Raw genomic sequence first — 27,000 nt, 5'->3', positions numbered from 1 at the left:
AATGTGCTCCTGTAGGGTTTTAGTTTTTGGAAACTGTGTGAAAGTGAGGTCACAGATTGCAGGAAGACTGTACCATGGAGTCCTGAATAATGTGCTCCTGTAGGGTTTTAGTTTTTGGAAACTGTGTGAAAGTGAGGTCACAGATTGCAGGAAGACTGTACCATGGAGTCCTGAATAATGTGCTCCTGTAGGGTTTTAGTTTTTGGAAACTGTGTGAAAGTGAGGTCACAGATTGCAGGAAGACTGTACCATGGAGTCCTGAATAATGTGCTCCTGTAGGGTTTTAGTTTTTGGAAACTGTGTGAAAGTGAGGTCACAGATTGCAGGAAGACTGTACCATGGAGTCCTGAATAATGTGCTCCTGTAGGGTTTTAGTTTTTGGAAACTGTGTGAAAGTGAGGTCACAGATTGCAGGAAGACTGTACCATGGAGTCCTGAATAATGTGCTCCTGTAGGGTTTTAGTTTTTGGAAACTGTGTGAAAGTGAGGTCACAGATTGCAGGAAGACTGTACCATGGAGTCCTGAATAATGTGCTCCTGTAGGGTTTTAGTTTTTGGAAACTGTGTGAAAGTGAGGTCACAGATTGCAGGAAGACTGTACCATGGAGTCCTGAATAATGTGCTCCTGTAGGGTTTTAGTTTTTGGAAACTGTGTGAAAGTGAGGTCACAGATTGCAGGAAGACTGTACCATGGAGTCCTGAATAATGTGCTCCTGTAGGGTTTTAGTTTTTGGAAACTGTGTGAGAGTGAGGTCACAGATTGCAGGAAGACTGTACCATGGAGTCCTGAATAATGTGCTCCTGTAGGGTTTTAGTTTTTGGAAACTGTGTGAAAGTGAGGTCACAGATTGCAGGAAGACTGTACCATGGAGTCCTGAATAATGTGCTCCTGTAGGGTTTTAGTTTTTGGAAACTGTGTGAGAGTGAGGTCACAACCTGCAGGAAGACTGTACCATGGAGGTAGAGGGCTGTTGTTTTGCGCGACATCAGGCAAGGTGTCCAGGATATGCAGCTCATTGCACATGCCTTCGAAGGCTGCTTATAGGGGATGTTCTGTATGCCCCGCATGCAAGGCGCAGGCCCAAGTTATGTACTGGGTCCAGTTTTTTCAGATATGAAGGCCTAGCTGAACCGTACACTATGCTCCCATAGTCCAAGCGGCAGCGTACAACAGAACGGTATAGTACATGTAAAAGGCATGCCCTGTCGGAACCCCATTGTTTCCGCGAAAGAACTCTCAGTATGTTAAGAGATTTTGAGGCTTTCTTTTTTAGTGTGTTTATGTGAGGTAGAAGTGTGAATTTTTTATCGAAAGTAATGCCCAGGAATTTGTGCTCATTTTTTACTGATAATTCGGTTCTATTTAAGTGCAAGACAGGGTTGTTCTGAATGCCCCGTTTGAGTGAAAACATAACTGCCACCGTCTTCTGTGGGGAAAACTGAAATCCATTTTTGTCGGCCCATGCCACTAGTTTATTTATTGTTATTTGTATTTCTCTCTCACATGTTGATATATTGGATGAGGTGTAGGCTATCTGGAGGTCTTCTACATATAGAGTGAACACATAATGGAATTTGGGATTTCATTGGTAATGAAATTGATTTTTACAACAAAAAGCGTTGTGACGATTCGCCGTACTGCAGAAAAGCGGCCGGTTGTGAGTAAACGGGTGCACAAACGCGAGAGGGGCACTGGTAAGTGACCAAGCAAAACGAAAATAAAGGAGGAAAAATAGGCGTGTGCAAGTGTACTGAAAAACTAAAGAGAAGGGGAGACGCAGATCTTCACGCGCGCATTCACACGCTCGAGCACCGCGCACGCATCTCGCTCTCCTGCCCACACTGCCACTGTCTTTGTAACTCTCGGCCCCGTTGACAAAAAAGCACTTAAAAATACCTAAAGCTCACAAACTCCCGAAAGGAACCCCAAAACACAGACTGAGGCGCGCGTATGTGCAGTGGCTTACTTTCCAAGAAATGCCGGGGGGGTTCCGGGGTCCGCGCTTTGTCCGCTAGTTGAGATCGGACGGTAATAATAATAATAATAATAATAATAATAATAATAATAATAATAATAATAATAATAATAATAATAATAATAATAATAATAATAATAATAATAATAATAATAAAAGAGTGGATTGCACTGATACAACTACGATCTACCGTCCTATTGCTTTCTTTCGTTTTAACTCGTACCTATACAATAGCAAAAGCAGATTTTATTTACTAAAATACAGTCTTCGTGGGGGGACTTCTCGTCAAGCCATTTATCTCTCGTCTCTTCTGAATCCTTGTTCTTTCCATATGCCTCTCTGACACCTCCTTTCTCGTGCCGTCCTTCCCAAGCAATTCCTTGGTTGCTGGATCTTCCCTCTTTTCTATTCTAGTTTTTCTCTTTTTTTCTTCCGAGAAGTCGTAGGTCTGGAAACCCTTCGAGTTTGCGCAGACTTTCTTTTCCCAAACTCGCTCGGAATGGTGGCGAGATCTTGGTTCACCTTCTTTCGAGTCTGCAGCCGTCGTCCGACCCCACTCGTTTGCCGCGCTTCACATTACGCCCCCCCCCCCCCCCCTTTTTTTTTTCGTGTCGAACGCAAACGCACAGACGCAAACCGTTTGTTACGTGTGCGTTGGTAGCCAAAAGAGTGTATACGACAGGCATTATGAAAGGTGTTTTGCCGGCTTTGTTATCGCTGTGGGAAACAATAATTTCGACCTCACAAGCCGACCTCATTAAGCTACCTCACACAACCTCTAACTCACGCATGAGGTTGAGGTCTCATTTGCTGATCTCAATCAAAAATATTTCAGGTGTGGCCGACCTCACCTCAACCTCACCTCACTCTGTGAGGTTGAGGTTGACCTCATGAGGTCGAAACCTCATGAGGTTGCCCACCTCTATGATATGTCGAACGTTTTCGTAACTGCATTTTTGTGAGGCGGGCAAGCACAAAAGCGTATAAGCGTCTGAATGAGCTCAAGATATATGCTACCAACCAAGCATATGAGCTCCTTGATGCATGCATGGAAGTGCATATTCGCTGCAAATATGGTTTTTGCTGTTGAAGCAATACAAAATCACATGCAAAAAAACAAAAACAAAAAAGAAAAACCAAACAAACAAGATGGTTAGGGGAAGTTAGGAACGCTAACTCTAATTTTCCACTAGACACAAAAAAGGATTATGCTGCCCACTGAAATATTTCCCAAAAGAAGTACACTGTTCTCCTCTGAATTGCTTGTAACCTTCCAAAGTTTGTCTATGTTGATGAAGTCAAGTCTTGTTATTTGCTGCATTTCATTAGCATTCGACATTAGTGTTATTGACAATATTGCCTTTTCGCTCATTTTTTCTTGCTGCGCTAATGAATACCTTAGGTTCATGCAATTATGCCTTTTCCGGCGTTGTAGATACCTTGAATATCGCGTTTTGAAACTGCAGTCCAGTGCTAGTTTGAAATTACATTAACTTCTCCTGCAAGCAGTAAAATTACGTCGCTTTTTTTTCTGTGTGTTTGCAAAAGGGGGAGGGGAATCTCTTAAGGGCGCGACTTGATTACTCGCAATATAAGTTTTCTTAATAGACTCATGCGCTTGTTCAGTCATTTCCTTTCGCAGTGCACACGCCCATTCTCACTGATTCCTCTTTTAGTAAACTCATTAAATAACTCTTCACATCTGACGTTGTTTTAAATGACAAATTTATATATATATATATTACATTACTATATACGGGAGTGCGAGAGTGCCGATCCGGAGCTATGTTCCACGCCATACCTCGAAAGTGAGACACGAGAAAAGCATTTATGATTAGGCGATGACGGAGGCCGCTTATTCGTAGTCAGTATTCACTATATCGTTTGACGCGAGTAGCCAGGCTTCATGCACTGTATGAACAGGCTGCCCGGGCTATCAGATTTCTGCATATGTGGAGGCAATTCTGCGCAGCGCAGTAGTAAACGTGACACCCTCTGCGTTACCTTCTAAGGTGAAAGTGCTCTTATGCACTGAAAATTTGACTAATTTGTTTGCGTGACAGGATCTATGCCCTGAAAGAACATATTACAAAACACATGCCAAGGAGTAAAGCAAGAAACAGTGTCTGTGAGCAAGCCGACGGCGCTCACACTTGTTTTACAGCATTAACAAGTGAATTTCGCATAACACAAACGCTTTTTCCAAGGTAATGCATCGCTTCGAAGCCAAAGCTGTCGTAATGTAGTTATAATTATAGTGCAGCCATGTACAGTGCAACGGCAGCACGCAAAAGCTTAGTGTGTGCTGGCCGCTCCATGCTTTCGCGCCGCGTGTAGCAGACGACGCGATGGGAGCAAGAGTTGACTGCAGCCACGGCCGGTCTCGAGGGAGAGCGCGCTCGCGCGCTCTCTCTCGAGACCGGTTGTGCTGCAGCGCCGCTAGTTCTCGCGACCGCCACCTGGGACACACTCCTCCGCTGGGCGGTATGAGGAGCTTTAGGGGAATTTCGACCACCTGGGGATATTTAACGAGCACTGACATAGCACAGTACACGGACGCCTCTCCGTTTCGCCTCCATAGTTGAAAAAATGTAATAACGAGATGTCGTAGATATACCATGATATACAGCCCAACAGATGAATAAGATTCAAGAGAAGGATACTAACCGTAGCGTCACGAGGTTCGGTAGACGCAATTGGCTGAAGGACCTGTATTCAGGGGCACAGATTTTGTTTGCGTGACTTACCTGGTACAAGAATGCTATTGCTCAGTTGTTTAAACCGAAACCGAAACATGAGAATAAAGAAATACGATTTTAATTAGCATATGAAATATATTGTCGTAGGATAATTGCACGGGGTGATTGCCGTACGCACAAGAAAACATGCAACCGAAATTAGATGCCTCTATGTGCTCCTTTGCGGAGGGCTTTCATATTCGTCAAGTAATGTTTCATCAGTTAATTTCTTACTCCGCTTTTTCAAAGATGCGACGTATAGTTTGCGCCAGAAATGCTTGAAGTGAGCCTTGGGACCGTGTAGTTTAAACGAGCTTTTTAAAATACAAGTTTGAATGTTGGGAACACCGTGGTGACCGTGGTTCGTACTTCGTAGTCGCCGCGTCGCCGTGGTTGGCTAGGGTTGGTTGGAAACTGCAGCGGAAGCGGAACTGGCTTTACCGTGACGTCGTGGTGTAAAAGGGGCGACAGCGGAACTGGTGCTGCTGGTGTAGGCTAGCTGGGTGGACTGCCTTTTCGTAGTGTGCGCTGACGGAGAGTAGAAGCCGTGGGAAAAGTGTGGGGCTGCGCGTGCGGAACGCGGAACGTTGCGCTGGTAGGACTTGCTCGGTTTGGCCTGTCGCATCGCGGTCATCGCGGCAGGCGCGGTGACTGGCGAGTTGCGGGGTGTTGAGCGTTGCCGGAATGATAATGGAGTGAAGCGTTCCCAATCGGTCCTGATGGTGGACATCGCGCGGACATTGTGCTTTTTTGTTTGCAGCAAGCGTAGCACTACAAGGAACTTCTTGTGTGAATGGAAGAAAGCTTCAAAGCAGTTTGAAGCTTTCGGTGTGGTTTTAATGGGACTATGAACCTAGATCCGTTGTCTTTTGCTTTGTCTTACATTAGTTACTCTGTGTCCAGCTTGACTAAGAAGAACTTCAAGGCCAGTGTTCAAGAGATTTCCCGCGTAAGTAGCCTCCTGGAGCTAGCTCTGTTATCTTTATTTTGCCGCGTGAAACTTTACGTTCTGAAGTCCTGACATGGCGGAGTAGATAACCGCCATTGCCACTGACGTCATTTAACCCGAGTGTAATAGAAATGTTAGCTGGGTGAATATGTGCCAGCTGTCCAGTGCAGCAAATATTGAAGGACGTCTGTTGTCCCACTTGATTTTTTTCGTGGTACCTCTGTGGTACTCGGAATGCGCTGTGAACGAGTAGATTGCCTTGTGTCCTTGTCTCATGGGAGGGTAGTTTAAATCATAGAGGCCTTCGTCCAAACCGCTGCTCAGAGATATTGGTGCGCTTCTTTTCGCTGTTTTACTAGAACAGCGGATTGTGCGATGATAGCGCTTTTCGGAGCATTTCATTCCAAAGAACAGCACCAGACAAGACCTGAGCAACGCTTGTATTCACTGTAAAATCTGCACGTACTGGGCTTCAACCCGCCGTTTTTAGTCGTTTTTCTTATCTGTTCACCTTTTTCTCTTTTTTCGTTGCCTTGCGTGATGTTGCTTTGCCATCATTAGTGGCGTCTGTAATGGTTTGCCGGGTCCCGGTAGCAGGCGGAAAGTGAATATGCAAGATGCGGCAAATTTACGTTAGCACATTTTACTCGCTCTTCTGGCTTGCACATCGCTGGCTTGCGATGCTTTGTTATCCAGCATTTGGCGAGTTTTTTCAGGTCAATGTCTACGTATTCCAATGTCTACGTATGCCGGTTTATGCGAGGAATTTCAATTTGCTTCCACCTGTTTTTAAAGTGGCTGCGTGCCTCCATTGAAATTAAGGTTCGCTGGGTGATTCATCGCCGTGCTGCAGACAATTTCATGTAGCCGCATGTGTCGCCAGGAGTTGTGGCTTGCAGGCATTGCCCCAGCTCCAGTGCATCACCTGCTGCTTTTTCAAATGCTTGAACAGTAAAAGCGCTGTTCATTTATTTTAAGATTCGTTACGATTATTCCAGAGCACATAAAATATAAATCTTGCAGATTTTATGATAAATTCTACAAATTCCACAGTTTGGCTAAATCAGTTGTGTGTAACTGCAGTAGTGAGAGTGGGCGGTATTGAAGCCATTCTTCCACATCATATTCTATTTCACAGTCGTAGGCATCATCAATTAGCAGCTATCCATCAATCTGCCTTATGCACTCCAAAGCAAGTGAGCGCGAAGTGGTCATGCACATGCTTAAAATTGCTTCTCACAAGCATGGTTGAGTGCTTCGCACGGGGCAACGGCCAATATGCTGGTAACAGGAAATTTGATCATTCCTGCTAGGTTTAACTATGCTTGTGGGTGACACACAGGTGGCAGAGACATGCAAGTCATGCACGCACAAAACTACATTGAATGCAGCAGTGGAGGTCTAACTTCTGTGCAGTGTATTGCATTGTTTGTGAACTGAAGATGTGTACTGGGAACTGTACATACACAGGTTGGACCATGTAAAAGCCTGGCTACAGCAGATGAATAATCAAGAGGATTGTTTTATTTGCTTGCCTACAGGCCAGAGCAGAGGCTGAAAGTGCTCATGATGCACCTTTGGGAAGGTGGGGGGGGGGGGGGGGGTACATCAGCATATACTGCTTGCAACAGTGATGTTTTCCTTGAGTTCATTTAGGCCATAGTGGAGGCCTCTTGCAATTCTTTAATCATTACACTTGGCATATAGCCTTCCACAATCACTATTTGCTATTGCAAAGAGAATGTATTCTTTCCTACATGATGTGCACAGTGAGTAGAAATGTGAAATAAAGCCTTGGACCAGCTGATTGACCAGTTTGCCTTGGTGAGCCTGGCTCAGGACATTCTTGAATACTGCATTTTTTTTCCTCCTCCTCTTTTAATGAGCAATATAGATTCCTTCTTGGCTTTCGGCCTCCAATTTGGAGTGACTAGTACTGCAGAATGTGTTTTAGAATTCTTTCTTCATTAAGCAAGTCAAATTTTATAGTGCTGCCTGACGCAGGGCACTGCATGTCTCTAATGGCTGGTGTCTACCACTGGTTCTTTTTCTTTAAAACTCTCTCTGTCAAAAGCACATGCACACGAGATAACGAAGGCTTTCCACTAAATCTACACTCATTGAAGAGGAAAAAATTGCGAATGATTCTATAAGTTTTGTTCTGGGATGTACTGCAGAGGAAGGGCTTATTTGTACTTAGGCGCTGAAAATATCTGGATGAATGCTGTGGGTACTCTAGTGATTGCCTGGGCAGCATTGCTGAAAGGAATTTTTCATGCCATTTGCGATTTTTACCAGAGTGGTACATGCTGTGCAATGGCTCTTTGATGCTGGTCAGCAATGCCTGCTTTGTGGAAAGGGCTACATTGCTTATCACCTTATCACAAAAGGGGCTTGGAAAGTAAGGCTGCAAATACACAAGAGGCATAATAAGTGTGGCAGTGACTCCTGACCAATTGCTTTGTATCAGCGTGTATTTTTTTTTTTTTTCATTTTTATTTTTCCAGCGAAGCTCATTTCTTCACTTCAAAGTCGGTAATCTTAAACATAAATTTTAACATTTGGCCGATTTACTTGGGAAGCATAACAGCTAAACACATTTCTTGCCAGTGCTAAATTATAAGGGAGAGTGTACTGAACTGTAGTTATAAAAACCACTGTAGGGAATATTGTTTTAAGGTATGTTTATTGCCTATTCTGATTTGAAAATTGGGTGGGGGGGATATAAACAAACATAACCTATTTATGCCAAAAAAATTCTAGTTCAGCGAAAATAACATGGACAGACCATTTTAGTGATACCAACATGAATGCTTTAACCTTAATAGATCCCATGAAAAAGGGTCACATAAATAAAGTAAAATGCATGGGAGGTACAGGGCCTATCCCTGTCTCGTTAAGAAAGGACACTGCATTTAACTTTTTGTGGTTTATGCATAAATGCAACCAAATTTGGAACAGGTATCCAACTCTTTGTGCTTAAATTTTTTGAACTACCTGTGTTGCTTAATTATGATTAGCACCCTTGTAAATTGATCCCTGGGGCATTAACTAATTAAAAAGAAAAATTTTATCAGCCTGTTTTGTGCAGTAAAGCTGTTCCTTCAATTTATAAGATGCCCAATACTCATTGAAATAAAATTTCTGCTCTTTATGCATGTAGGAGCAGAATGACTTGTGCTTGTTGCACATTACAGTAATATGCAACAGTAATGTGCAACAAGCACAGTCATTCTGCCATCATTTGTTTTGAAATGGTGAAGGGATGAGTGAAACTAGTAATAAAAAAATTGAGAAAATCACCCTTAAAGTTTATTTCCTCGTTTGCCTCGTGTATTGCTTTTCTATGTGCTTGCTTGCAGTCAGTGAATGTGGCATTGCAACCAATTGAAGCGGTGACCTCCATTTGGGAAATTCCTGTGCGATTTACTCAGTCTTGCGACAGGTGTTCCACATATTGTAACAAAGTATAACATTTGATGTGTAGAATTTCGTCAGCTTGGTTTATGTGTGTACTTAGGGTAAATAATAGTTTGGAGGTGGGATCTTCTCTCTGTTTACTTAAAAAAAAAAAAAAAAAAGAGGTTGCTACATTTTTCTGTGCTTAGTTCTTGCGAAGAAAAAACATAACCTTGTGTGTTGTAAGGTTGCACTAGTTGTTTTATGTTGTATTTTTCATGTTTGTATTTCCACCTTTGTTTTTCTCTTCAGCTTGTTGCCCTGCACGGGTTTGAGGCAGAGCGTCATCTGCTTCGTTGCCTTTTCTCCCACGTCGACTTCAGTGGAGATGGTAAAAGTAGCGGAAAGGACTTTCATCAGGTAAGGTGACAGTACATGTGCAAAGCATTTTGCTGCCATTCTTGTGGCTTGCTGGAAATGCAGCCTGATACGTGTTGCTAGTTTTTCATTTTAGGCGAGATGTCTAATGCGGCTTTTCTTTTATTTTGGGAGGTAAGAGACAGTGTTTCTGGGGTCTGTTGTGTAGGCTTTCTGTTTTGATCGAGTCATGTGGTAGCTGAAATCAGTGGAACTTTCTGCAGCACTGAGTTTTGTTGTGGCAGTGCCCGCGTTGGCCTTTGGGTTGATGTAATGAAAGGACTTAAAGGGCATTGACTTGAGGTCAAATAGGTTAGTAAAATGTCTTCTGTGATGGTGCAGCTTAGTGTGGGCCTAGGATGCAAGCAGGGCCTCAAAAAGTGATTGAGGTGTTGCAGTACAGCTCGACTGACACTCTACTGTTACTCTTGGTCTTTGTTGGATGGAGTAGACTTAGCACCTAAAGCTGTTAGTTTGTCATGCAGGTAAGTCTGAGCCTATAAATGAAAAGATTGCCTTGCATATACTCAATTTATATGGCATTCAAACCTTGTTTGATTGGATTTAGTATGTATATCATTTGTGTGTTGTACAGGGCTACCATTTAGCTGTTGTGTGATGAAATGGTTTACGTATGACTTGCATACTAGTGTAGAGTTTTTAAATTTTGTTGGTTGTTGTGCATTAGTTTAAAGTCCCTGCAGGAAATTGAAAAGTCCCTGCACCAGGCACACAAAACTCAAAATGTGTTTTGGGTGCCTGGTGGACTTGCTGAAAGTTACATCTCTGCGTATTGTTCTGTTGTGATGAGACATTTACATGTGTACCGCCAGCACTGAATCCCTGCAGTAGTGGTTTTCAGCAGCAAATGCAAGTTGTGAAACGTTGGATTAAAGCCATTATAATAGTATGAAGTTAAATATACAGGGTGATTTATTTTTTACTGTTCACAAGTTTGTATTTCAAAAACTATGAGGGATGCATCTCTGCAGTCCATGTAGGTGGGTTTTACAGCAAGGCAATAGTGTGTATTTGTCTGAGTAGGGGTGCGGTGGTGTGAACTGGAAGAGTTGAATGAGGTAACCCATTCTCCATGGGATGGGGGACAAAAGCCTGTCAGGTTCCCTTTTCTGCCTAGCATTCGATATAGAGCCACGAAATGATGTCCGTGGGTATAGCTAATTATAAGGAAGACACTCGATGATACCCATAAAGGTGCCATCACAACAGTCACCTAGCCACAAGAGTGGCAAGTGTGATGACTACATGCAAACAGATACCCTCGTGGCTGGGCCCCTCCCCTCCGTGGTTCTGGTGCATCGTTTGTTGTATGGCATCACTAATGGACCTTCGTATGGCACCAGATATCCCCTATTTCATATCAAAATTGTGACTCAATCGTCCTTTGTGCAATGTTTCGTGTGGTGTTGTACTATTTCGCTTCCCATTTAGCATGCAACTGCTAGTCCAAGTTGGAGGCTTGTTTGAGATAGGGATTCAAATCGACTACATATGTATGTCTAATCTTATGCCTTAATCACCTTACCACATAATGTGACCTAGAGGAGGAAGATGAGTGGAGAGGGCACTGTTAGAGAATGAAAGTACAGATGGCATCGTACTACCAGTCGCATGGTGGCTCGCACCAGGAGGAAGCATGGGGAGCAGGAGTCGCGCGTGCAAGCTTTCACATTCTTACGTGCAGGCGGTCCTAAGTGTGTGCTGAATTTTCTTTTAGCTGTATTAGCTTGAAGTGGTCTTTGTCATAGAGTGTGAAATTTCAATCAAGCACCTTAACCATATTCATACATGTCTGTGATGGCTTGTCACTGCATACTAATTCCTGCTGTTTAGAATAAGATTACAGACTTATTTATTCAGCATGAAATATGTGCTGCCTATGCAGGCAAATTCCGAGTCTTTTCACTAAAGAGACATTAATAGCACAGCCCACTCTTCTACTGTGCGGCATTGGCAAATAGTAAGCTTTGTTTCCATTTGATAGTTGCAAGCTAAATTTTTATGTCTGTGTTGTCTGCTTACCTCTGTTTGTGATGGTGTTTTGAATAATTGTTTTTGCTTAGAATTGATTGGCCTTCCAGTATAAGCTGCAAAATCTTTTTTTAATGCATAAAATGAAATATCTCATATATGTTAAAATCTGTAATGAAAGTTGTTGCGGGCACCTTGCATGACATTGTCATTAAACTTGTGTTTCTTTGTCTCATTGTTTATCCTGTTTATCATTTTTGCATCCTGTGCATGTTGCATGTAGTGTAAAATAAGGTGCTACTAGTGTTCATATTTTTTTGTATTCAACAGACCCAATACTTGAACCAGGAGTTCAGCTCCATTCTTACCAAGCCGAATTTAATATCAAGCGTTTGCTTTGCGATAGAAAATCCTCTTCACCATCAAAAGGTAGGTTGGCTGGTGGGATCAAATATTCTGTAATGAAACTTCATTTTCTTAGCTGCATAGTTTTCACCATGAGCTGTGCATTCCATTGAAATGAATGTGCTGTTAGCTGTAGTAGATAAAACTGAAGTCGTTTCAGCAGATGTAGTAGAACTCTGCTGTTATGTTTTTCAGGGGACTACAAAAACAAATTGTAAAAGCCACATACTAGTCTAGTACACCAAGTGAGAAACCAATACTTCTATTGTCTGTCACATTAAAAACATGTTTTTAGCACGTTTACCTTAAATTTTCAAGACATTGTGGCTCTTGCTATCGTTCTGCATATGTGCAACAGCCAAAACACAAGGCAGTATATGTGCTCTGTCTGCCTGAGCAGCTGTCGATGGAAGGGAAGAGGAAGCCTGAATGTAGCACTGCTGTAGCGAAAAAAATCTGAATAATTTAATCTGACACTGAAAGGAGCATAAAAAAAAAAGTTCTAGGGCTATCCTGCAATGAAACCCAGTAAATACCACCCACCAGATGACCACATATTGGTAACATATTGCTTCTCTGTTGATAAGTGCATCATACTGTAAAACCTTGTCAATTCATTTATTGGGACCGCAAAAATAATTTGAATTAGCGTGTTTTTTAGATTAACCAACCACAGCAAAAAAAAAAAAAAAAAGGGACCCAGGCAACAAATTTCATTGCCACCTTGATTGAATGAACATTGATTGCAGTATACTTAAGTTGACACCCCAACTGATTGTCATTGCTGACCAAAAAGAATTTAGCCCCAAATATAATTTGACAACAAAAGTATATAAGTAAACTCCCCCCCCCCCCCTCCACTCTGCCCCCATTTCTACCCCCAGATGTAGCAGTCAAACTTCACAGGGCGTCTAGCAACCGGGAATTGTCAGGGAAATTTCATGCACCGGGAAAAATCAGGGAAATGTCAGGGAAACCATAAAAAATTTCCCCAGGTCAAGGAAAATGGCACGATATGCAGTGCATTTCCATTTTAAGCTGGTACACAGCAAGTATGTTATTCATGCAGATATTTTTTGTGTGTGTGTGTGTGAGTTGAGTACTCAATAAAATATGCGGAAGCGCTACGTGAGAGTAGTAGGCGACAAAAAGTAGGAATAATCGCGCCGGCAGCGGCCAGCGCGAAAGCTGAGCTACTGCTGAGTTACAGCTGAGGTCCGTTGTGACACTCGAGCGGTTGACTGCTCACGTCTTCGCGATCTCGTCGCAGGTTCCGCGCTTCGTGCGCTCGATAAAATTGCTTAACACTTTCATGTCCACAATCACGAACTCGGTGCCGGCATCGCATTCCCGCTAACGCCGAGGTGAAACTCGCGTTGGGTCGCGGACTTTCCTGACAGAACGGCAGTGCGCTGGCTCCGTAGTAGTACGCGGCGGCGGCGTCAGCTCAGTGTACCATGATCCGGGATGCAATTCGCGCTGTAGTTTGAACCCGCGGTGTCGTCATCGGGCAGCGTGGTTGATGTTCCTTGCACATCTATCAAGTCTGGCACCGGCTGTAACATGGGTCCCGGCGGCAGGCTTGTGGCGGCCGACTTCTGTTTTTTTTTTTCCCACGCCCGTTTCTTACGGCTTCTAAAGGCTCGTTGCGCGCACGGTCACAATCTACTGTTTTCCGGCATCTCGATCGCAAGGAAAAACTCTGCACAAAGCGGTGCATCGAGAAACACGAGCGCAAACGGAGACGCGCATGAAGCGGCGGCCACGGCGGCGAACGCAAAACAGCAAGAAAAAAAAAAAAATGACACGCCGATCACGCCAGCCAGTAGGAGAGCGCGCCGCGTGAGTGCTAATCAGAGACCATAAACAGCCTTCGGAGAACGGGAGGATTGACACAAAAGTGACGTCACTTCTGCGGTTCCTGTCGACGTTTTTTTATTATTATTATTATTCTGCCGGGGGTAGTGAGAAAAGCGCTTGGACGTCAGAGCGCGGCTTCGAGCTGCAGGAGAAGAAGCATCTAGCCGTTCGCGCGTAGCAGCACGCACGGTTTCGTTTGTATTTTTTTTTTCTTTTTACTATTAGTGCGGAAAGGTTGAAAGGAGGGGCGGGCAGGCTAGCCAACGTAGACAGCGTGGCTTCAAACGAGTGACGGCTTGGAGCTGTCCTTGGCAATGCAGTATGCACGCTTGCTTCCTTCTTTTTCCCCTAGGTGTGAGGTGTGGGCTGGGTTGGCCTGAGCGGCAGCGGAGGGAGTGCTGAAGATTTGCTGTGCGCGTGTACTTGGCTCAATCGGCCTCTTTTGCACCTTAAGTCACCTCTTATGTGAAAAAACTATATATATTTTGACAAAATTGTACATAAGCCAAGCAAGACCTTGTATAATTTCACAGTAATTTCACAGCTTAATTCCCATCATCAACGTTTACGCGCCCTTAGCAGATGCTGTCACTGTTATTTCCTTTTTGCAACTACAGAACTACATGTTTGTCTGCGCGCGTATGTGGCAATAACTCATGCGCAGGTACTGAATATATATTTGCGGCCCCGCATAAGGTCAGCACTCTTGCACTTTTTCATGTAGTGAGGAAGCAAACTCACAATCCCAGCTGCAGCGCGCTGCGAAGAAGCAGACTCGCGACTAAGTCCCTGCGTCGTTTTGAATACAGCTCTAACCCCGCCAAACCACCGGAAAAAAAGAACGAAAGCAAAAGACTGCGAACGCACAGAATCTGCGCTCACTCATTCCCCGGGGGGAGGAAAATTCTGTTCTGTTACTTTAGGAGTATAAAGGCTCGATTTCTGCTGCCCATAGTCATGTCAGCACTGCTTGGAGCCATGGGGGAGGGGAGGAGACTGTTGGAGGAGCCATGGCGGGGACAAAACAAACTGCCGCGAACGCTTGGTTTGGTGGATAGGCGGGAAATGCGCCTCTCACAAGAAAAAAAAAAAAAAAAAAAACACGAGATACGCGTACGTGGCGTGTAGGCTACGTCACCCATGTGTCGATTGCGCAGGACCTGCAAATACATTCTCCCTCGGAAAACCGGCGCGTGCAGCCGGTCCGCTGAACGAAGCCATTTTGAGATAGCCCAAATTGTACACAAAGAAAAGCCCAAGATGGCGGACGCCCGCGGTGCGCGCCTCTTTTCGGAGAGGGGGGGGGGGGGGATGCCGTGACGTTTGAAAGCTGGTTTTTATCGTATTTCCCGGCCGAATTCAGCGTTAATAATTTGAATGCGGCTACTAGAAAGGGTAAACGTTCCGAAAAATAGCTTTTCTCAATTGCGCGCTGCGTAATCGGCGGAACTTGTCGCAGAGGCTCTTTCCACCACTTCTGGAACATTTTTACAGCCTCTGTGATGAAAACACAAGAACATACACATGAAATGTTTGATATAGACTAACACAGTGTTAACAAACGAAGGGGACGCTCGCGGCGTCACAGTCGACTGGGGGTGAAAAGTAGGGTTAGCTCCCACAGGAATACATGGAACCGAAATATTTGTAAGCAGTTTTCTCATTTCACAGGGCACATATGATGTTTAGCACTGAGCAACCATGAACATCCTAGAACAGATTGTGAAAGTATGAAATCTCATTACCGAAGCGAAGCATTTTTAAACGTCGCGAAACGTATGGGGGTGCGAGTTGGGAGGGCGACCCATAAAAACAAGTAAACACAACTTACCGCAACATTTTTCTCGTTTCGCAGAGCACCAGAAGTGGTGGCCGGTCGTTAAACGTTGGCCAGCGCTTTGAAGAAGTATGCTGCGTCATTGCGGAGGCGGTCTATTTTTAAAACTCGCCGAATCTATGTTGTCAATCTAGACACCCCCAAAATGCTCATGCAGCGAATCACGTAGTTTTGTTTACAGTCTGATATACTGCCGCATGGAGTAAATTAGCTTGATAATACTGTCCCTTAAGTGATACATCCTAGACAGAATTACATTTAAAGGCAGTTGTCAAACGCCGTACGGCAATACGGACCGAACGAGAGTCGCGCATTGCAGCAGACGACAGCGCAGCTGGCGATACCCACCGGGCCGCCTCCAGCTCCGGAGCGTCTGCGCTGGTGGTGCATTGCCGTCTGCAACTGTGCGCGGTCAGTTTATCGTGCTGTGAACGGTCCCGCAAGTCGTCAGACTTTCAGTTATTGCAAGGTAATGTAGTGTGCCATGCAACATGATGTCGGGGCGTGATACAAGACGTTCACCAAAAAATGAGAAGGGTTCAACGCTGCTGAACCGAGTAAAATGTTGCAGTAAGTTGTGTTTACGTGTGCTTCTATGGGACGCCCTCCCAACTCGCACCCGCATACGTTTCGTGGTATTTTAAAAATACTTCGCATCGTTATTGAGATTTCATACTTTCGTGATCTGTTCTAGGATGTTCACGGTTGCTCTGTACCGAATAACGAGATCATAGGTGCGCCGTGAAATTAAAATTGCTTTGAAACTTTTCGGGTCCATGTATTCCTATGGGCGCTAAGCCTAGTTTTCACCCCCAACTGGCCCAGCCTGGCGACAGAAGCGCCATCGCATCGCGCTTATGTCACAGATCGGTGATGCGCGCTGCCGTGTCGAATCCGAGCATCGTGAGCGCGCTCGGCTGTGGGCGGCGCGTCGCGCGCGCGCATCCCAGCGCGCAGGACGCGCGTGCGCTGCCCAGGGCCGAGCGCGTTCATGACGCTCGGATCCGACAGTGCCAAATATTCGGCGCGCGCGCCGAATATTTGGCACTGTCAGGAAAAAAAAAAAACAGGGAGCGCGCGCAGCCTCCGCAAGCCAACCTCTTCGGACGCCGCTCCCTTCTCTCTCTTGCGCGCAATGATTCTTGGGAATTTAGCCAACATAGTTGCCAAACTCAAAAGCAGCAGGGTACATGGTATTTTTTAGTGACTTTGGATTGGGGGGGGGGGGGAGCCTACCGGAGTGGTCTGCCGAAAGTTGCGCGTCTCGTCGTAACACGTCAGGGAGACTACGAATTCGACATAACATTGCATGCCTGGGGAACTGGCTTCAGTGTAACAATGTGTATTTGAGGTCTGCATTTCCTAAATGAATCAGATGATTTTCGTCTCGAACAATACATGCACATGCCCTGACAAACAAACGTTTCGTTTCTCGAGGAGTGCGCATAACAGGATACTCACCGTTGGAGCGACAGCCCCGAGAGGTATATCCGTGTAGTTCTTGCATCCCGGCACGCAACATTTCATATGACAGTACTTTTTGTTGGGCTAGTTGGTTTGATTCCATGCTTGCGGGACTCGGCGCACAAAGACAGCACAAGAACACGACGGACGACAGGACGAAGCGATGATCAGCGCTTTGTCCCCTCGTCCTTGTTCTCGCGTGCTTCGTCTCTGTGTGCCGAGCCCCGCAAGCATTGCATATGGCGCTGCTGAGGGGACCCAGCCATATTTCGCGAAATACATGGGTACACTGCGCGGCGGCGGCACCCCCCACGGGATCAGCCTGTCTAAAAGTCCGAAGTTCCATCTACCCCCTTCTCGCAGCGCGCGCCTCGGGTTTCTAGTGCAGGCGTCGCGTAGCGAAGGCCACGCGAAGGCATTCCTCCAGAGCGAAGCGTGAAAAACAGCAACCGAAACCAGCTACCACTTGCCGTATCGCGTGACGGCTAATTTCCCATGATTCTTTCCATTATATTTCTTATGACTAGGCTTTAGGGGTGTGCGAATATTCGAAATTTTCGAATATCGAATCGAATATCATAATATTCGATTCGTTAAACGAATCAAATAGTGAAAATTGAAAATTATTCGAAACTGTTCGAATATCTTCGCAAATTTTCGAATAATTTTCAAATACTTTTCGAATAACTGGCACGAAATAACGTCTCGGTTACCTCCGACCATTCTCGCGAAGGCAGCGTCAGCTCCGAGCAGGCACAGCTTGCTGCCGCAATAAACCTACGCGAGAAGCAGAGATCACCGTTTTAGGGAGCCTACATGCTTCATCGTGGCCGCGACACGGTCCATTCGCATGGAAACATTCTTAAAGATTGGACATATCACGTGGCAACTTCTCGTAGTCGTGTCATAGATGACACGTCTCTAATCTGCCGAGAAGTAACGCTACATGTTTATTCCCTGAAAATTTCATTCACTTTCATCATCAATAGTTGAGGTTAAATTTATTATGTGAGTGGCGCATGACATGAGAGTTGCATGAATGTTGTCAGCTCATGCTCATACGTGCCACGTGTTGAGTGACGACTTCGTGCATCACAGTTTTGTTCTTGCGTGCCGTCACTTGTGTGCAAACCATACTGCAGAGAACCTGCGTTCTTTACTCATGGACGTTTTGAAAGAGTGGGACGTACCTGAGGACCTTCCTTGCTATGTAGTGACTGACAATGCTCGGAACTTTGTGTCCGCGATTGGGCCAACTCCCTGGGTGCACGTTGCTTGTTTCGCGCACACTGTGCAACTTTGTGTTCAGGACGTGAAGAAAGAAAGCAACGGATTCGCAAGCGTGTGTGGAAAAGCACAGGCTATCGTTGGGTTGTACAAACGAAGCAGCAGCGCGAGAACAAGACTGCAAGAAATACAAAGGAGAATGGGCAGGAGCCACTGGAGGTGATACAAGATGTTCCTACAAGATGGAATAGTGAATACGCCATGCTAGCGCGCTTGCATAAACTGAAGTCAGCTGTGACAGTAGACTTCGCAGAAATAGATTCTGTTTACAACGTGACCTCTCTTGAATGGCGTCAAGTGGCAGCGTTCGTGTCAGTGCTGCAACCGATTGAAGAAGCCACTACCGCTGCTTGTTCCGAGTTCCACCCAACATTGCCTCTTGTTATTCCCCTTGTTCACTGCATTCAGGTGCTGCTTTCTAAAGAGGCAAGTGGAGCTGAGGAGCTAGAGTTTTCAAAGAACCTCCTGAGGTCTGTGAAAGCAAGATTTCAAGGTATAAGCACACAGATGCCCCATGCTGTTGCCACTCTGCTTGACCCTCGTTTCAAGGATGTCTGCAGCGACCAGCAAGAAAAGGGGCACATGCGGTCCCTCTTGTATTCAGTACTTCAGAAACAGGAAGAGTCAAGGCTGTCACAGTTGGGCTCGCAAGAAACTTCTGCACAGGAGTAGATGGATTGGAGAGGAGAGCAGTCATCCGTTTGGGGAGTGTTTAATACTTTGGTATCATCAAGAAATGTCCAACTATCTTCTGGCCCCTGTGTTGCCTCGTGATAGCAGTCCATTTCAGTGGTGGCCAACAGAAGGAAAAATCAAGTATGGAGCTCTTGCAACCATGGCCAGAAAGTACCTTGCCATTCCGGCTACTCAGGTGGCAAGCAAGAGACTCTTCTCAACTTGCTCAAACACAGTAACTTGTCGGCGGGAATCACTTTCATCGGACAGTGTGGAGCACAGTGTTTTCTTGCACGGCAACTCAGTGCGGTCGAAGCTTCCATAACATTTCCCAACAGACCTGCTGTGCAATTTTACAGTCCAGAACCATTTGTTGGTGAATATCCCTAGTTACATTATGATGCACAAGACTGCCTTTATTTTGTTCTCATAGTTAAAACTTTTTTTACGTATAGTGCTGCCATTGCAACATGCCCAGTGTTCCATATACTCATTTAAATCTTTGTGAAATGCGCTTTGTTTCACTGCATCTGCACTACTTCTAATGTTCCACCTTTTGGGATATCAAATTTTATCTTTGTGAATGGTCGTTTCTCATAACTGTTGCAACAAGTTTCAGTCCTAGTCATTAAAGGCTCAAATAAAAACTGCAGATTAATCTAGACATGTATCTGCATTTTCTGTGTGATTTCCCCGCAGTGTTAGAGCCTTAATCTAGTCAAGCATTTTTAAAATTTTTGATGACTATCTGAGAAAGTCTTGTCTTAGTTGATGTGATGTTGACTGATGCCATGTTGACAGTACTCAATTTCTAGTTGTGCATTCTAGTAGTGACTTCTAGCCAAGTTGCATCTAGTAATTTTATTAACTCCTGCCAACTCCACTTGACTTTACTGAGTGCTATTTTCTTTTGCTTATGGCTTTGTGCAATCTTTTTGCTTTTAAATATTTAGACTTTATCTCGCCTGTAGTCAAGGTTGACGCGGCTGTACATTGTTGTGAACTATATATCAAACAGCATCTTGAATAAAATTGAATTTCACTTTTTAATGTTTTGTAATCAACGTACAAATGATATGAACATAACTTGCAGAGTATTCGATTCGTATTCGATTAGCTTTTTAGCTACATTATTCGTATTCGATTCGATAGCAAGAGTGCACTATTCGTATTAGATTCGGTTTGGAAAAAGTACTATTCGCACACCCCTACTAGGCTTCACTTTTCCGCCGCGGCGCTCCCTCCTAGTTTTTTTCTTCCTCCATGCTACTCGCGGCAGTGCGCCCCCGAATTCCGGCGTGCAAGCATCGACCAATCAGCGGGCACTCTGCGTCGTGTATATCAAACATTTCATCACAGATGCTGTAAAAATGCTCCAGAAGCTGTGGAAGAGCCTCCGCGACAAGTTCCGCCGGTTATGCAGCGCGCGACCGGGCGCGTACTGCGCCATGCACTTGGAGTTGTGCCCCGCTTTTTTTGCGCGCCGGGGCGCGGCGCTTGAAGTTGTGCACCCACACGCATGGCGCAGTACGCGCCCGGTCGCGCGCTGCATAACCGGCGGAACTTGCCGCGGAGGCTTTTCCATCGCTTCTGGAGCGTTTTTAGAGCCTTTGTGATAAAAACTCAAGAACATACACATGAAATGTTTGATATATATGACATGAATAACGAATATACACGCTATGAATAACGAACGACAGGTTCAGCATCTCACCTTCGCGCGTGAACCCCGGCACAAGTTCCGCGGCCACTGTTATCCATCATCAGCTCTTTCGAATGAAGCGCGTGGCTCGCAAGCCATAGCAGCTGCCATCATTCGATGGCGGCGATGAGCAGCTTGTTGTTGACTTCATTTATTTGGCTGCCAATGCAGGACGACGTGCTTCCACAGAGGTGGAGATCCGCCATTTTGCTCAAAACATGCTTGCACGGCCCGCCAGACCCGCCCCGGAAGAAACAGACGCAGAGTGCCCGCTGATTGGTCAATGCTTGCACGCCGGAATTCGGAGGCCGAATATCTGGTAGGGTGCCTCAATGTAGCGCGGCGGCGCTGGCATCGAGGCACCCTAATATCCAGCACTGTCGGATCCGAGCGTTGTGAACGCGCTCGGCTGTGGGCGGCGCGTCGCGCATGCGCAAACTTCCTCTGGCCGGCGCGCGCGCGTAGCCAAGCGCGCAGGACGCGCGCTTCGAGGGCTCATGGAGTTGAGCCTCAGAGGCAGAGGCGGGTCAGAGCCAAATTTCGCGTGTGTGCGCCGCCCGTTATGCGCATGCGCGAGAGCAGCGTGACTTCACGAGAGGCGCAGGTGCGTCGCATCCTCGCCCCCGCTATAGTGAACTAGTTCACTATACCCTCGCTGCCGCCGGCGTACGCTCCTCTCCGGCGCGTGACCTTTCCGAAGCCGTGTTTACAACAGTTGCGCCGCGCGCTACTGTGCATGCTTTACGCTAGGCCAAGGCCGGTCTCGAGGGAGAGCGCGCACTCTTTCTTACGGCCTTCTCAATCGCCGCGGGAGCAATGGGAATGTTTCTCCTTGAGTTGCGCTCTCCGCCGCCGCAAGGGGCGTGACCTGCTCACTGTTCGCTCCGCGTCTGCTTCAGCGGCGGCGGGTGGCTTTTGCCTGGTTTCCCGCTGTCGCTCGCGAGTTTCGTGGTGAGTGCAGTCCCGAAATTAAAGAACACAGAAGGTAGATGCTGCAGCGGCATGTCGTCAACATACTACACACGTGAACGGATATAAAAAACACTGTCGTTCAGCAAACGTTCGACAAGCATGGCATACATTGCGGCATGGCATAGCTACTTTTGTCCATTTTAATCCGAACTTTTCCCAAGCCTGTACAAGAATAGGAACAAAAAAAAAAAAAAAACTGAATGAGCATGTGATCACATCGAAGCTTCTTCAAAGCTAACGTGACAGCAACTCGTCTGCAACAGCAAAACCATCTTTCAGCACTAGATGCGAAACCATTCATGCAGCACCGAAGATGAAAATAATTTCATAAAAATTTTATGTAAATTGCAAAATGCTTGCATAATATAAAGTATTAGTATAACAGTCAAAGTAAACATTGTAGGGTTGAGTTTTAAATGTAATTTAATTCATATATTAGCCAATGTGTGGTATTATAAACATTATTTTAATTTTGCAAATAAACATTGTTTTAATGAAATTTTTACACAATATTAAGCTAATTATGAAAACAATAAAAATGGTTTGATATTTATGACACTACTTGTACTCGAAGTGGTAAAAAGAGGCCAATAAATGATGAAGGTGATACTCGATGCAGTGACTTACAAATGAGCTCACCTGCTACATCGAAAGTATGCAAGAACTTCTAAAGCGTTAAAGAAAGACACTCTCACTGAAGACTCATTTCAAGCCTTATATAGCGACCCATTGAGGCTCTCTTCGGGAAAGTAAGGTTAATGTGCGGAAGGGAATAACATATGCTAGATGCGAGGGCCGTAGCAGCTAGCGGCACGACTATTGTCAAGACGGACGTTTCATCTGAGAGCAAAATCAAGGCACTGAAGGAGGTGATATGACATCTCCTACCATCCCATTTCCCACTGTCACATATCCCCTTGTATAGTACGCTCTTCTACGAGGACAATATTCTAACTGACTGCATTATCCAAAACCAGGGTTTATTGCCCTATTGGACAAGCTTTTTTTTTTTTTTTTCGAAAAAGCTGCCGTCCACCTATTACACACAAATGTTCTCAAAGTACTTAAGATCCTGGTTCAGTCAGCATTTCAGAATTCAACACTGAGTTGCCCGAGAGGAATTGAAGACAGCTATGTTATTAGGTCCGCTTTGATATTTGAAGAATTTTTCAGAATTCTTCTTCTCAATTAATTATACCAGGAAAGTGACAGAGAAGATTGAGAGGCCAACTCCTTATGTGCACAAGCCGTGCAGGAAGATTTTGAGACAGAATTTTGTAGACACAGGTCGCATTTTGATGAATTGATAATATATAGTGCAATGTGTAACTTTGAAGGACAATTTTTTTATTGTTTGCCGCTCTTTTCGATTCTGCTTAACTTTTTATGTCCATTTCCTTGATTAAAAGTAGTCACGAGACTACATATTCATCTTCGGTCTTTCAACCGACTGATATGTTTTGAACAAAGCTAGAACAAACAGCCTACTCAACTAGACAAGTGAAATTTTTACTATATGAGTAAATTTTTGTTCTTTATTCTGAATCTGAGACGCGCCATGAATTTTTGCTGGTGCATCTTCTGAACTAAACGAAAACGGTAGCGGTTGACAGAATCTCCAGAAACGAGATTCCGAAGGGGCGACCAAGGCCAAGGGGCAGCTTGACGCGGGCTGATTTATGGCGGTCGCGCAGGCGACCGCTTCTCGGAAGTGAGCCCAGAACACATGGCCGCGGGCGACGCTGCCGGCTCTGTCCGTCCCGCGCCGCGAGGGAGACGGAGCAGTGCAAGTAGAAGGCACAGCGTAAGCGCAGTGGTTGTGGGGTCGGCGCTAACTGCTGTGTCTCCCGGTTCGAGTGGAGAGGGCGCGGACGCCATAAATCCTGAAACGCAGCGTAACACGGCCCTGGGGAGAACGCGCTGTTGACATGTCTTCCCCGGAAGACGCCTGTGTGTCCCTTCGAATGCGCCGCCCGCGCGCAACCGACCAAGGGCAGGGATCGGAGTGTTTGGGCCTGAGGTTTGCGCGTGTGTGTGTTTTCGGAAATGTAACCGTTGACGCAGTTCGTCTTTGCGACTGCTTGGCGCCGCTTGCGTGGGAGGATTTTGGAGAGGGAGTAAATCGCAGATGTATGTGTTTGCGTACGCAACCACTCGCTGCTGAGTGCACTCGTTGTGTGTGTTTTACTTAACATGCATAGGAGAGGGGTATATGTGGCACAGTGATTGGCCAGCCCATTTTGAAGCACTGCACGTTATTGGCCACAGAGTGACTAGTCGTTGATTGGTCAACGGACTAAACTCTGAATTTTGGGAACGCTAAGGAAGCGAGGTTGAGACAGTTGGGCTCGGAGCACGGTTGAGCTCGGAAGAGGGTTAGGCTCAGACGAGAGTCGAGGGCAGACGGGTTGTTCGAGGAAGCAGGCTAGGCTGACGGAGGTCTCAAGGGACTCTGGCCTAAAGTGTAGCAGGAGGCCAAGGCCTGAGCCAAGGCCTGATTCTGCTAGCCTCTGACCTCCGATCGCGCACCCAGTTGCTGTTAGCCCTCTATGTTTCGATGTCGCATCCGATGACATTATTGTAAATATGTTGATGTAAAAAGTGTAAATAAATGTGTACAGTCGAGAAGGGAAGTCCTCATCTCCGCACTCACTGCAATATGTCGCTGAGCCACGGACGCAGCGGTGGTCACCAACGCCACTCTGTACGAGCGAAGGCAGAAGAAACAGCAAGAAACACCTGCTGTATAGGGAAGCCCATTTATCCCGCGCACCTTTGCCCGAATAATCATCCGACGACATTATTGTAAATACATTGATGTAAAAAGTGTAAATATTTAAACGTGTAGAGTCCGAGGAGGGAAGTCGTCATCTCCGCACCGCAATGTGTCGCTGAGCCACGGACGCAGCGGTGGTCACCAACAGCACTCGGCACGAACAAAGGCAGTAGAAGAAACAGCAAGAAACACCTGCTGTACAGGGAAGCCCATCTATTCCCCATGCCTTCGCCCGAATAGTTTAACTTAAGGGTTGATGGAGAATACCTCAGTAATCTGCGATTCGCTGGTGACATTACCTTGCTAAGTAACTCAGGGGATGAACTACAAAGAATGATTGATGACTTAGACAGTAATAACAGAAAGGTAGGCTTGAAAATCAGTATGCAGAAGATTAAGGTAATGTTCAACAACCTCGGGAAGGAACAGCAGTTCACTATAGGTAGCGAGGCACTGGAAGTGGTAGGTGAATATGTCTACTTAGGACAGGTAGTAAATGCAGATCCAGACCATGAAAGGGAAATAACAGGAGAGTAAGATTGGGAAGGAGTACATTTGGCAAGTATTCGCAGGTTATGACTAGCAGCTTACCAGTATCGCTCAAGAGGAAAGTATACAATAGTTGTGTCTTACCTGTACTCACCTATGGGGCTAAAATGTGGAGGGTAACGAAAAGGGTTCTACTTAAGTTGAGGACAATGCAGAGGGCTATGGAGCGAAAAATGGTAGATGTAACGTTAAGGGATAGGAAGCATGCAGAGCGGGTCAGAGAAGTAATTCGATTTAATGACATTCTAGTAGAAATCAAGAACAAAACATGGGCATGGGCAGGACATGCAGTGCGTAGAGGACAACCAATGGTCTCTTAAGAAAACAAATTGGATTCCAAGAGTAGGAAAGCATAGCAGTTGGTGGCAGAAAGTTAAGTGGGCGGATAAGGTTAAGAAGTTTGCAGGGGTAAAGTGGATGCAGCTAGCACAGGGCCGGGTTAATTGGAGGAACATGGGAGAGGCCTTCACCCTGCAGTGTATATAGTCTGGCTGGTGGTGGTGATGATGATATCAAGGTTTGACTGTATAGCTTTCCGAGAGGTAGTGTCATGCTGCACAAACACGTAATAATGCCTTTATAAGCTGCGAGTTGGATGCAAACTGTGATCAAATAAGGGGAAAGAAAAACTATGGTGCAAGATGCTGCTGTATGTTAGTTGCATACCTGCCAAGCCTCCCAATTCGTTCGAGAGACTCTGGGGTTTGAGTTCTAGACTTGAAGTGTATGTCCTGTACCCCCTTTTACTACAGATCTCTGGACACGTGACAAACTCCTTTCCTTGCCGCTCTTTCTTTCCTTCCTTCTCCCTTTGTTCCCCTTCCTATGTGTAGGGTAGCCTACTGGGCATCGCCTAGTTAACCTCCTTGTCTTTCTATTCCTCTCTCTGTTAAGTCAACTCCTATTTAAATGTGCATGGAATTAGTTTAACACATATTGGGAAGTGCAGGGATGCCAACACTTGTGTTAGACCATGATGTGCTGTTACCTTGCATACTATTTTCAGTGTATTGGGATGACATTTTAGTTGGCTATTATGGCTAGCTCCTAGCTACGAAGTATGACCAAACAGCTTCACATGGACTCTGGCAGGAGTGGAAGCTGGCTCAGCATACTTCTGCATATCTTTGCTAGCACTGAGAATGGGAGGTTGGGAGCACACTTCATTCATCTTGGGTGAACTTTCAGTACTGCACATAATTATTTAGAAATCTTGAATGGCTCCTAACAACTGACATAGATGGGGCAACAAGACATGTGCCTCATGAATCTTTTCTTTGTGTTCACAGAGCCTTCGGCCTAGTCCTTTGCTGCTGCCTCATATAAGCCGTGTGTTGAGATTGAACCGTGTGCAAGAAGTTGTCCTCGGCACTTGTTTACTTCACTCCTCTAGTGCTGAGCTTTGTCAGTGTGCGACACAGTTCATTCGACTCAAGCTACCTGACCTTTTGCGGTCTTACACAGACTCTGGTAAGCATAGCCTTTTTGATTTAGTAGTGGCACTTGTTGCTGTGCCTAAACGTTTGCATGCATTTGAGATCTGAAAGGCTGAGTACCTCCTTGTCTCATGCCCGAAAGTAAGTTGTAGTGGGTATTGTTTCCCATTTGCTCTTGTTTGTTTAAAATATGGCTTGAAAGTTATTACCATTAACTTAAATTGGTAACCTCCATTTCTAATTTGCAGACTCTTCCGCTCAGGAGGGCGATCTTCAAGATTGTACTCCTGAGGTGCTTCACCTTTTGCTTGTTGAGTTGTTAAACAAGAACCCCGAGCATTTCGGTGTCAGTAATGAATTAAAAGACGCTTTCTTTGAAAATCTTCGCAAAGGTGAGTAACCTGTCTTGGGACCTTTAATGCTGGCTTAGTGGTGCAAATTTCTTGTTTGGAAGTGAAAGAGCAGATTTTCGTAATGATTTCAAAGGCATTTTTGTGTATTTCTAGCAAAGCAGGTTGAAAGCTGTGTATATACATTTATTGAACAATATCACATTGAATTCTTTG

General features: G+C 45.4%; 1 protein-coding gene across 4 annotated transcripts in view; it reads left to right on the top strand.

The window, feature by feature from the left end:
* The first annotated feature begins 5,156 nt into the window (after nucleotides 1-5,156).
* Not1 (CCR4-NOT transcription complex subunit 1) overlaps nucleotides 5,157-27,000 on the top strand; it is a 127,605-nt gene continuing 105,761 nt past the window's right edge. For 2 of the 4 annotated variants that reach the window (XM_084590389.1, XM_084590388.1), the window contains exons 1-5: nucleotides 5,157-5,663; nucleotides 9,375-9,482; nucleotides 11,802-11,900; nucleotides 26,288-26,468; nucleotides 26,683-26,826. In XM_084590389.1, coding sequence (XP_084446515.1) covers nucleotides 5,562-5,663; nucleotides 9,375-9,482; nucleotides 11,802-11,900; nucleotides 26,288-26,468; nucleotides 26,683-26,826 — 634 coding nt within the window. In that variant the 5' untranslated portion in view covers nucleotides 5,157-5,561. The remainder of the gene's footprint in view (nucleotides 5,664-9,374; nucleotides 9,483-11,801; nucleotides 11,901-26,287; nucleotides 26,469-26,682; nucleotides 26,827-27,000) is intronic. The other 2 variants (XM_084590391.1, XM_084590390.1) reach the window with 2 other exon arrangements.

This window comes from Amblyomma maculatum, chromosome 1 (assembly GCF_055883805.1).
Source record: "Amblyomma maculatum isolate TAMU_Amacu chromosome 1, ASM5588380v1, whole genome shotgun sequence".
Classification (NCBI taxonomy): domain Eukaryota; kingdom Metazoa; phylum Arthropoda; class Arachnida; order Ixodida; family Ixodidae; genus Amblyomma; species Amblyomma maculatum.
The sequence above is the reverse complement of the archived record's forward strand: the minus strand, read 5'-3'. Positions and strand labels throughout refer to the sequence as shown.